Here is a 12,300-nt window from a genome sequence, read left to right on the forward strand (position 1 = left end):
AAACCTAATTACCTCCCAAAGGCCCCACCTCCAAATACCATCACTTTAGGATTTAGGGCTTCAACATATGAATTTGGGGTGGGGGGGCACAGATATTGGGTCTGTGGAACACCCATTGAATAGGTACACTAGGCAGTTGTATCTTGGGACGGAAGCACCAGGATTGAAATGAGTTTGAAGTATAGGTTTTGGATATGTGTGTACAATGGTTATACATGCAGTCATGGGTGTGTGTATGATTCCCTGTGGAGAGTACTGGAATGAGAAGAGAGTAGGTCTGTGGTTAGAAATCTGGGAAATACTGACATTTAAGAAACAGATGGGGGGGAAGAAGACCCTATGAAAGAAAGCAAGGAGTAGTTAGAGGAGAAAGGGGGAAGCAGGAATGTGTTGTCGGAAGAGCAAGATAAGAGGCGTTTCAAGAGAGAGGGAGTGGGCTGTAGTGTCCGTTCCTAGAGTTCAATTAAATGAGGGCTAAAGAGGGTAGATGGGATTTAGCAACATGAAAATCACTGGGGTTCATGGTAACTACCGCTTCTGTGGAATAGTGGGCATAGAAATGAATGAGGGGAGGAAGTAGAAACAAATGGTGAATATAAATTGTTTTATTCTTTCTAAAATAATTACAGGAATTTACACTAAAATAACCTAGCCTAAAATAGGGTTTTTTTAATCGAGGTGAAATTCACATGAGATTATCCATTCTTTAATGAACAATTCAGTGGTATTTAGTATACTCACAGTATTGTATACACGATCTCTATCTAGTTCCAAGGCATTTTCATCAACCCAACGGAAGACCCATACCCTTTAAGCAGTTGCTCCCTATTCGCTACTCCCCCCTCAGCCCCTGGCAACCACTAATCTGTGTTCTGTCTCTATAAATTTACCTATTCTGGATATTTCATGTAAATGAAACATGCAATATGTGATGTTTTGTGTCTAGCTTCTTTCCCTTTGCATAATGTTCTCGAGGTTCCTCCACATTAGAGTATGTATCAGTACTTCATTTGTTTTTATGGCTGAATAACACTCCATTGTATGGATAGACCACCATTTATTTATCTGTTCCTCTGTTGATGGGCACTTGGACTGTTTCCACCTTTTGACTATTGTGAATAATGCTGCTATGAACATGCATGTACATGTATTTATTTGAGTGCCTGTTTTCACTTCTTTTGAGTATATATCTAAGAGTGAAATTGCTGGAGCCTAACATAGTTTTTTAAAACTATACTTTTAGTGTGGGTGGGGGAGGGATGGATTGGGAGTTTGGGATTGGCAGATGCAAACTATTATCTATAGAATGGATAAACAACAAGATCCTACTGTATAGCACAGGGAACTATATTCAATATCCTGTGATAAACAATAATGGCAAAGCATGTGAAAAAGAGTGTATCAATATATATGTATAACTGAATCACTTTGCTGTATAGCAGAAATCAACACAACATTGTAAATCAACTATACTTCTTTAAAATAAATTTTAAACACTGTACTTTTATATAACGCTAACTGAGAGTTCACAAGAAGCATTGTGCATTGTAGAAAAAGTTGACTTACCCAGTCTCTTTTCAAGTTCTTTACATTCTCTTTGAGATAGGATTGGTGAAACCACCATTCAGTAATTAAATAACACATCAAAAGAGAGATAAGTTGAGTGAAAAAAAATATGTAAAATTTTTAAAGAAGGAAGTGCCCTTTCGAATTGAGTTTTGAGTTTTATAAGAAGAAAGCACTTCAGGTGAAGAGTTTGGATAACTTGACTCATGTAGGAGAGAGAAGACAGGACAGGGCTAAGGTTGGAAGTTTCACAGTTTAATTTTTCTGAAGAAAGAGTGCAAGTTGCACCCTATTTGGTGATAAGGGAAAGAAACACAGATGAATAGCACCCATGGCGCTGATTTCATAGCTAGCTGACTCTAAAAATTAAGATTGTATTTTCAAAACCAATTTTTACTCATCTCCCAATAACTGACTCTTTTATGTTTAATCTTGTGGATTGTAATTCTCCATTCAGAGACACCAGTGTAGATGGAAGATTTGAGTTCTGTCTATGATAAGCAATCTAGCCTCCTATGGTTCAGTTAAATTTTATTCATAAAGTAAAGATTAAGAAATTTTTAGAGGTGGAGCAATGATTACATTTCCTGTAAAATTCTTGGTGTTTTAAAGTGGCATTCATTCTACGTCCTTAAAAGTGTCATTTTCCTCTGCTGTCTTTCCTTTATAGAAAAAACTCCTGGGAATAGATTATGGAACTGAGATTTTCCAAGACATGGCTCTGTGATTTAACCCCCAAGGAACTTCCTAAAGACTTGGGAGAGGAAAAAAATGTTTGTTGAGTATCTGTTAAGTGTTTTATTTGTCTGAGCTCACCTAAGTCCTATAACAACCAGTAAGTGGTAGATCCATGATATGAACCTCAATTTACTAACTCCGAAGTCAGGCCTCTGCACACCATATAACAGCGTGCTAATTAGGTTCCTTCTTATGTGCCTGTGGCTTGCGAGAGAAGTAGGATGAGACAGATGCTGAGGATAGCTGTGAGCTCAGCAGGAAGTGGAGCTCTGATAGGTGAGCTCTGATGTTTTCTAGGAAGACAAAAAGGGGTCGGGCAGGTCCTACTTGTGCCACACGTTGGCTGTCCCTAAACTGTGCCATGTTACTTCTCAGGGAAAGATTCTGGATGATTTATCAGAAGAATATTAATTCCTCTTAAAGATATGTATCTAGGATAAGTCCAATGCTGATTCAGAGGGGTATCTTTTGACACACCTCCATTTCACTTACTCTATCTCTATTCAACATATATGATCTCAATCAGTGAACTGCTAAGATGGACACTTTTATTCATATTTGTGTATGTATTTGTTTCAGGCAGAGAAAGCTGATGGATTTATCAACCTGCCTGATTTCACTGTAGAGAGAGCATCTGAATGCAAGAAGAAGCAGTAAGTTCTCTATCATTTTCCACAGAATATGGAGCCAAGATAACGTCTCTTTATAATGTTCCTCAGGTGATAAGGTGATTTGGAAGTTAATGATGGTGACATTCAAATGTCTGAGAATTTTGACTTTATGGGTTGGAACCCCAAACAATAATAGAAGCTTTTAACCTCTTGTTTTCTGGAATTTCATTTCGTGGAGCAGATGGAATTTAAAACCCCACGGAGCCCTGGCAGGGCGTGCTGTTAATGATGGTGTCTGTGATCCAATGAAAAGCAAGCTGCCATCCAGGGCTGGCAGGGTCATGAGATGTCAAGGCTGTGTCCTTGTAAAGAGAATGACTACACAGGACTCACCAGAGCTGCAGATATGATACAAAACCAGTTTCTTTTCCTTAGTTCATGAAATTGTCAGTAGCATCTTTGAAGTTGAATTCTCTGAGATGTCTTAGACTTGGGGATTAGCCCCCTGATATAACTGAAGTCCAAAAGATTTGAGAGCTGACAGGAACCAAGAGTCACCAGCCCATGACTCTAGACCAGCTACCCAGACTCCCAGTTAAGTGCTCTTCCCATGATAGGATCCAGCTGCATTTTGCATATGTGTCCTCTTCACCTTTTACTTATTCTTTATTCTGCTTTTGACATCTTTTCCTGTTTTATTAGAGTGGGGCAGTTCCCTATTGACCTGTGTTCCTAGTGGCAGCAATTGATTAGTTTTTTTTCAATGAATAAACTGGTGTTGGCTTTAAGCCTTTGCCATTCTGATATAGCTTCCTATCTTTAGTGATACACGAGGTTGTGGTTTTGACCACACTGGTCATTTACAAAAACTCTGGCCCATACAGCAGGACTTCCTGTCTAAATGGTAAAAGGGAAATACTTTGTTATCTTCAACGTGCTATACTTTTCTTTTAAACTAAAAATCTGCCTTATATTTTTCCTTTACTAGTAGAGAATAGCTTGGATAAAGTTTTTGATGTGTGTTCACAGTGTAGAAGTTTTATACTTGATTGTTTTTCTGTAAATACAATTATTGTATATGTTGATTGAATTTGAATGAATACTTTGCTTGAAGGAATTGATCTGAGCATTTTGAAGTGATACATCTATCACTTTATATTTTAATTTATTGTCTATTTATAGCAAAACAGCAAATGAAAATAGAAGAATATATCCATATGTTTTAAATAGAAACTATTGATCAGCCACCACTCAGTCCTGGTCTGGATGTCCTGACATGATGAATTACCCCTCTGCTCTCTAATAAAATAGAGATTAGACAATAGGTATTTAACGTAATTAAAAATTTTGTTTTTGTAAATTAACAAAGAAAGCAGATGAACTTACCATACTTATTTTTGACTGTTTTACTTTCGACTACATTGTTGACTACACTAACTTCTAATTTCTTATGTGTCTATGCTTTTCCCCCTTCAAGTGCTTTTAAGATCAGCCATCCAGAGATCAAGACCTTTTATTTTGCAGCTGAGAATGTGCAGGAAATGAACCTGTAAGTAGAGAAAAATCACTAAATCCTACCTTTATGGGAATAGATTACTTTGGTCAGGTGTCCGAATTTTAAGCACATGTGCATATCAATTATTATTTTTTTTATTTCTGCTGCTTTAAGGATTAATCTCCTGAGCAGTTATAAAGCCTTCTTGCTTTCTTTTCTAGTATTTAGAAGCATTTTGGAGAACTACACAGATCAAAATGGCTATTTTAGGAAGAAGTGATAAGGTTCCTCTGAGGGAACCACTAAGTTGAGAAAGGAATAGAAGACATTATAAGAAAATGTTAATATGAGAATCAGCATCCCAGGGAGAAAGGCTTGAAAGAATTGTGTAACCCATCTCACAGCTTTCAGAATTCTACATGAAACATATCTCTGCAGCATTTCACATGTGCTGTGTGATTATCATGATGATTCATCGTTATCATCTCTCCATGTTCTATCCCCAAAGTTTGCAAAACATCTTTGTTTAGAGTACCTCTAATATAAATATATATCCCTAACTCCATTTCCTGTTTGCTCAGTTTAAGTAAGTGGAGTGTACTGGTAGAGTATTACTCGCCTTGCGACAGCCCCTGCTGGTTTAGATTACAGTGTGATCGCAGTGGCTGTTATTTGGATGAGGCTCTATATATTTAAGGTGCTTGAAGCATCAGAGGGCATTCTATTTAATTTAAGTTCGAGTCTCAGAATTCAGTGTTTCTTATTACTTTCACTTAATTAATTAAAAATATACGTATGGAATAACTATTATGCGCTTCCTTGCAGCAGATCCTAGGCACTAGACATGAAGAATAGAGACATAATCCCTCCATTCACAGAGCTCATCGTTTAATCTATTTATATTTTTATATTTAATTATATATTTATATCTATTTAATTAATCAGTTTATCTTTTAATAGATCTTTATTGGAGTATAATTGCTTCACAATATTGTGTTAGTTTCTGTTGCACAAGATAGAAAATCAACCATATGCATACACGTGTCCCCATATCCCCTCCCTCTTGAGCCTCCCTCCTATCCTCCTTATCCCACCCCTCATATTAATTTATTTAGACAGAATGATTTTCTTATCTATCTGCTCTCTGTAATTTCTCTTTGGCCTCTTGCTTTAGAAATGTAAAGGAAAAAACAGCTGCTTTTTACTAAACATGTATGAGCAAGAGTACACACACACACACGCACACGCATACGCACACGCGCACACACACACAGAATGCCCTACACTATATCCCCAGGGAAGCCTTTTCTCCCTAGAAGCATTCTCATCTGTTCCCTGCGTTTATCTCGCCACCACAAACCTTTAGATGAGGGCGGAATTGCTCTTTACCAGAGAAAGTTAGGGAACCCTGCGTTAGAAATAAGAAAGCAAGGTATTGACAACGGCGTCTTCCAAACAAGTCTTTAATTTACTTGGACAAGGAAAGAAGTTGTTTCTATCCTCTTTTTGACTTTTAGCTTCCCCCCCCCCCACCCCACCACGCCCCGGCTTTCTCAAGCATCTGAGAAAAATAAGAGCAGATACACAAAAGGAGGAGATAAAAACTTCACAGTCAAAGCTCTTTATTTCTCTTTTTATTTGCGTTGGTAACGCTAAATCCTATTGACTAGCAAGGTCTAGGTGCGTGGAAAGCTTAATGTCTTGCCCAGCGGTCCTTGGAATCATATAGTAGCGAGTGTCAGAGCGGAGCCGAGCCATCCATCAATCAATGCCAAGTGGTCCTTTCGAAGCTTTAATGGTGATGAAACAGAGCTGCCAGTCAGCAACCTCTCCCCACCCCCACAGGCTCCCGTGGTGCCTGGCTTCTCCCGAACAGCTTCTTGTATCTCCAGCTTTCTTCCGGTCCACATCCTTCCCATTCATCCTGCGACTGGTTCTTTCCAAGTCGTTCTGTTCTCTCCGACAAGGGCAGAGTAAGACTGAGTTTACCAGAAAAACAATGACTGCGAAGGGTTTTGTTACCGAGAGAATTTCTCTACCTACACGGTGAAACACATTTTAAGCCAGTAAAAGTGTGAGACCCTTACAAGATTATCTGAGTCGGTTCTACTTCAGGCAGATGTGCTTTCTAAATCACACATCAGAGTTATTTAGCTCCCTTCCCACCCACTCCTCCAGTTTTTGTTTACATTTCTGGCCCATTTATCTTCACTTTTCAACATACTCCCTTTGCAGAGCTCTATCTAATGGCAAGTACAGTTGCATGAGTATTAGCTACACACTCTGCCTATTTGACTGTGAAACCAAAGCCTTTTATAGTTATGAAAGCCAAGATCTCATGGCCTATCTATGCTGTGAAGATCTGTTAATTTTACTTGAAATTATTTTAGTATTTGTGTATCTTTCCAGCTTACGAACAAGATGTAAAATTGAAATTTGAATGTGAGGTGTCATGACCCCATATATTTGAATCTCTCAGTGACCTTTATACTCAAAAATTGTCCATCTGGCTACTCATAAATAAATGGCCCATTTTGTCTGTGCCTGAATGTATCACAATTAGTGTATCATAATTTTTCATTTATAATGTCGTTAATAAGCTTTATTATTCTGAAGGTGGTTTTTCTAATAGCCAACAATGCAGAATCCCTTCGGGCCTGCAAGTTAACTTCTTCCTTCTCCCACAAGAGTAGGCAGAGGGGGTTTAAAGCTTTGTTCTGCAGTAGCCCCTGAAGAGCTTCCTTTCTTACTGATGAGGTCTGTTTAAGCCAGGACAGAGTGCATCTGGGTATTTCTTAGTGAGATGCAGAGGTGCTAGGGAAGGAGGGAGTGATATTTGGAGAGATGGATCCTGTTTCAGAATTTCGCCTCCTTGGGAAACTGCCTTTTTGGGTGGTGACGTTTCTCTCAGTGATGATGAAGGAAAAGGTAGTTAAGTTTAATAGAAGCACTGTGTGTTCTGCAGGGACCCTCAATTCACAAGTATAAGGGTGAGTAATTAAAGGTAATGAAAGAGTTGGTTTCTAAACAAAGACTGGTGGTAGCTGCCTTTCTCAGACGGTGTTTGTGGGAAAAATGGCGTTTTGTACATCAGTTTCTTAACACTTGTGCTTCTTCAACACACACATTCACATCCAGTTAACATACAACAAACCCCCCGGAAAACATCTGTCATCTTCTTTTATGTAAATATGTCTTTTTGTGCATCCATCTATTTAGACACAAATAGAAAGTTTTCTACTGTCTGGATGTTTTTTAAAAAAAGTGCTTAGCAAAGGAGGTACTCCAACCCCTTGGGTTCTAGAAAGAGAACAAGCAAGATTCTGAACAATCACTAGTTTTTCCCAGCAAGTAACTGATGGTGGCAATGAAAGGTATATGAGTTTTGGGTAAGGGCTGAGAGGAATCCGCTTTACTGTTCAATACTCTTCTGCTATATCTGGAAAGGAACTTAGAAACGTCTTTTCTTATTTCAGGCATTCTCAATTCATCTATTATTTTGTCTTGTTATGTTAAAAAAAGAAGTTTGCCTGTTTCACTTTGAGATGATTTTTTTTGCGGGCAGGGTCAGCTTATACAATTATGAAATCAGGAATAAACTAGGAATTAGTGAGCCATTAAATTCATTGTGCTTTGCCTGATCAGTTTTTAAAAATGTACTTGTAAGTGTTTCTTTTAGTTGAGTAATGCATAAAACATATTCTTGTAAAGAATCATGTAATACAGAAGTATGTAAATTGAAAACCTTCCCATTCCCCCAACTTTACCTTCCGGTTCTACTTCTTTCCCTAAGATTAAGCCACTTTTCACAATATGACTATATCCTTTCTGAGGCTTTTCTTTGCATACCAAGTCTTGTATAATACATATGCAAATATATAGTTTGAGAAGCACATTGAATCAGGATAAACACTTTGTTTTGTACTTGCTTTTTTCACTTAATAGTACGTTAGGATTTTTCCAGGTCATTACAAGACCCTCCACCCCATCTCAGTCTTTTTATTAGCTTCTTAATAACATGGTACTTTTGGAATTGGTACCATACTTTATCCGTTTTCCTGTTAATGGACAATTGTATCAGTTTCTTCTTTTTGCCTTTGCAAGCCTTATTGAATTAATATTCTTCCACATTTATTTTTGTATATGAAGGTGTGTTTTGTAGGATAGATATTTATAATTAGGATTATTGGGCGAAGGGGATGAAAATTTATGTTTTGAATAGTATCATCAAATTACCTGCTTAATATTGGCTGTTCCAGTTTTTCATGGTCAACTCAACAAAAGATGTGAATGTTTTTCCTAAAATCTAATAGAAATCAGCAATATTTAAAAATTTTGCCAATCTAGTGGTGAAAAATATTTTCCTGTGCATTTCCCAAAATACTACTGAGGCTGAGGATTTTTCCATATATTTATTAGCCATTTGTACTTTTTTGGTCATTTTCTGTTTCTATGTTTTGTTTATTTTTCTACTGAGTCTTGATGAGCATTTTTCAGTTCCTATGGCATGATCTGGGCCCAGGTGTCCATGAGAGACTCATGTTTATCATGGTGCAAAAGGGGACTTTCTAAATGAGGCTGGAGCTCATCTTCCTTCTTGTAGGCAGTTCTATTTTATTCATTTTTAAAAATAAAATTTATTACATATTTCCTGTTAAAAAATAATCAATACAGCAAGACCATGGCAGGATGAGGGTTGGGTAAGTGTTCCTAGTTTGTTGACAATTGCAGACTTGGGAATGTGCAATATTTGTGCTATGGTAGGGGTGTAGCTGGGTGATTTACCAGGAATTACAGGACTAGAAAAAATAAAACGTATAGGTGAATCAATAAATGCATAGCATTATTATTATCATTTTGTTGATATTGATTGACTTAGGCTACTTATGTTTCAAAAAAAGATGAATACACATTATGTGATATTTTTTAAAAATAAAGAAAACTGGAAAGAAGTGGGAAATAAATCACTTAGTTTATCGCTATCCCAAAATGATATTTTCCCTTTAAATAGAAGGTTATATAGCTAGGAACATATGAAATAGATACGTTTTGTGTCTTTTAAAAATTTGTGTATTAAAATAAGTTTCTAACTGAACCCTTGAAAAGGAACTACAGTGGCCTGAAGTCATAAGCCAAGTTTGTGTTCCTTAAGTTTTGTCTAGTTATGTTTTCATTATTGATGGGTAGTTGAAATTCATTGCCAGTAAAATGGTAAATCAATGGAAGATGAGACATTGTCAATTTTTACCTTATATAAAATTTTTCAAGAAATTGAAATTTTCCCCAGCTTAGGAATAACTGTGAAGCTCTGGCCAGATCTTTTTACTGATTGATATAAAGATTGTGGTTTAATAATAGATCATCTTCATTTTGTGTGTATGTGTGAAATAAGCTTACATTTTAAGAATTAAAGAGATAGAACTTTAAAGGTCAAGTTAAGAAATTCATTTTGATGGTTGATAAGAATTTCAAATACACAATTACAAAACGTATATTTGTTCATATATTTAGAATATCTAATGTAGTTGCCCACTTTAACTAGCTGTATAATGGGCCACCTCATTTCTTATCTGACAAAGAATGCCCTAAGTACGGACAGTATTGTGAAACCAGAGGTCTCAGATTTACATACCACAAACTTATGCTGTTTCTAGAAATGTTTAGACTGACCATAGCACTATGACTTAATTTTATTATGAAGTCTGGTACAAGACCTTCCTTTAGGGTCTAGCGTAGAGGTGAATATGTCGGGGACCAGTGTCTCTGGCCAAACATTTATTTTCTATTTGAATTTTAGGTGGTTAAACAAATTTGGATCAGCTGTAATCCATCTTGAATCCATTACAAAGGATGAAGGTATGTTCTATTTTCAATTTCTGAAAATTTAGCAAGAATATTAGAATAGGGTGAAAATACAATGTCCAGTTCTATGTATAGTCTTGTTCTAATGAACCATACTTTGTTATTTAAAATTATCTGAAAATATGTATAGACAGACATAGACACACAGGCTCACCAACATGGAATAGAGCTTCCCATGCTGGCTAAGAATGCTTTTCACACTTCACCCACACGTTAGCAGCTGTAGGCTTCGCTGAGATCGCAACCGATTGCCAATGCAAATGTTTTATTGCCCCACTTACTGAATTCTTACTCATAGACATGATCTCGTCATGTTCGAGACAGATAACTTTCAGCCCACTGTTTCCTCTCTGATATTTTAGTATTTCCACCAGGTGTGTGCTGAGACTAATTACCCTAAGTCTGTACCAGGAGCCTGAATGTCAGATTGGGACAGAGGCCATATTTTTAGCTCAGTCTGTAGCTTTCAGGGTTCAAAAGCTGCAAGAGTCTAATTCTTCTTAATGATGCAGTTACTCCTTAATATTGAGAAGAAAGAGGATTTAGGTGCCAGGGTCACAGAGCTGACACTATTTCTGAAATGCTCAGACCACATAAAACTTGGAAATTGGAAGCAGGGAGTTATATCTTTGGAGAACAAAATCATAAAATCTTAAATTTAGAAATGAAAAAGTGACAAATTGATTTAAAACAATAAAGAAGTGCAATGCAATACTGTGAAATCAGTGTCCTAATCATCTCCTTGGTCTTCTTTTCCATAAAATAAACACCCATTATATATTTGAAGTATATTTATAGATTGTGAGCAAAAAGTAACTACACAAAAACCTTCTCCTTTTCCTGGTATGTAAGGCCTTCTGTGATATGGCCTCAAGCATCCTTTCAGCTTTGTTTTCCACCCTGCCCCGTAGGGGACTCTGAATTCTTGGCTCAGTCTGTGTCCTCAGCCTGGTACCCCCATTACTCTGTGTGCACCATTGATGGCTTACTTATCCTGCCGTTTTCAGCTCATTAAGATTCCTATGCTCAAAATTAATCACTACTGATTTTATGCTCCCTTAGTGTATGACTCACACCTCTTTTGAGGAATTAGTTTTACTTTCCCTGAGCTATGGTTAGTCGTCTTTCTGCTTATTGGACACTCTTTGAGGGCAGAAACCCTCATAGAGGGAAACTCTTATGTATCAGGTAGCTCACTAGATAAGTGCTTTCTGAATTGGATTGGAAATGCAATAGCCAGATGGAGAAGAACCTCTGCTCATGCGTTATGGAATAAGTGACGACAGTGTTGAAACGTTCAGCATTTTCCTTTTTGCTATAGAATGCTACAGTGAGAGTGAACAGGAAGATCCCGGAATAGCTGTCGAGACACGACCCCCTCATTACTCTGCGGAGACTCTCTCTCCTTTGGTACGTACCGACGTAATTGGTCTGCTGGTCATCGATCAAATGTGTGGATGTCGTTCCTTCCAGTTGGGTAGGAACTACCTTGACTAATACATTTTTAGAGTAGGCTAAGTTAAGGTACTTGCCAAAGAGCAAGTGCAATCCTCAGGGTGCTGATTTTGAGCCTTCTCCATAGCAACCCATTGGTATGACAAATTCGGTGCATTTGTGTGTGACCCACAGAGGTATTTTATGCTCAGAGGATTCATGGTAATGCAAAGGACTTCTAGGTAATAGGCCAATGCTTGCAAAGATTTGTTTTATAATGTTTATTATATCCTACTTGTTCTCAGAAAGAATTGAAAATATCTTGCCTAGGTGCATGCACTCTAATGATGTAAAATGAATGTAAAGGGGATGAAGGCAATAACAGGAAGAGAAAATTAGAAGCAGAAAGATAGCAGGAAGCAAGGAGTGGGGTTAGTGCATTAAATCTGGGTAAGGAATGATTCAGTATATTTACTAGAGAGAAGTCCAAGTTTGAGTCTAAGCTTTGGAAGCATCCAGTGTAAATTCAGGTTATTAATGGACGTTAAGACTATGGAGAGTTGCTTTATATTTGGATGTTCATGGGCGTTATAG

The 12,300-nt window shown here is 37.4% G+C and overlaps 1 protein-coding gene across 2 annotated transcripts in view; it reads left to right on the plus strand.

The window, feature by feature from the left end:
- IPCEF1 (interaction protein for cytohesin exchange factors 1) overlaps positions 1-12,300 on the plus strand; it is a 221,734-nt gene that overhangs the window by 157,190 nt on the left and 52,244 nt on the right. For both annotated transcript variants that reach the window (XM_082404584.1, XM_082404583.1), the window contains 4 exons: positions 2,884-2,957; positions 4,393-4,464; positions 10,208-10,266; positions 11,594-11,682. In XM_082404584.1, coding sequence (XP_082260710.1) covers positions 2,884-2,957; positions 4,393-4,464; positions 10,208-10,266; positions 11,594-11,682 — 294 coding nt within the window. The remainder of the gene's footprint in view (positions 1-2,883; positions 2,958-4,392; positions 4,465-10,207; positions 10,267-11,593; positions 11,683-12,300) is intronic.

The sequence above is a fragment of the Balaenoptera borealis genome (genome assembly GCF_965194805.1).
Source record: "Balaenoptera borealis genome assembly, chromosome: 9".
In the NCBI taxonomy this organism is placed as follows: Eukaryota; Metazoa; Chordata; class Mammalia; order Artiodactyla; family Balaenopteridae; genus Balaenoptera; species Balaenoptera borealis.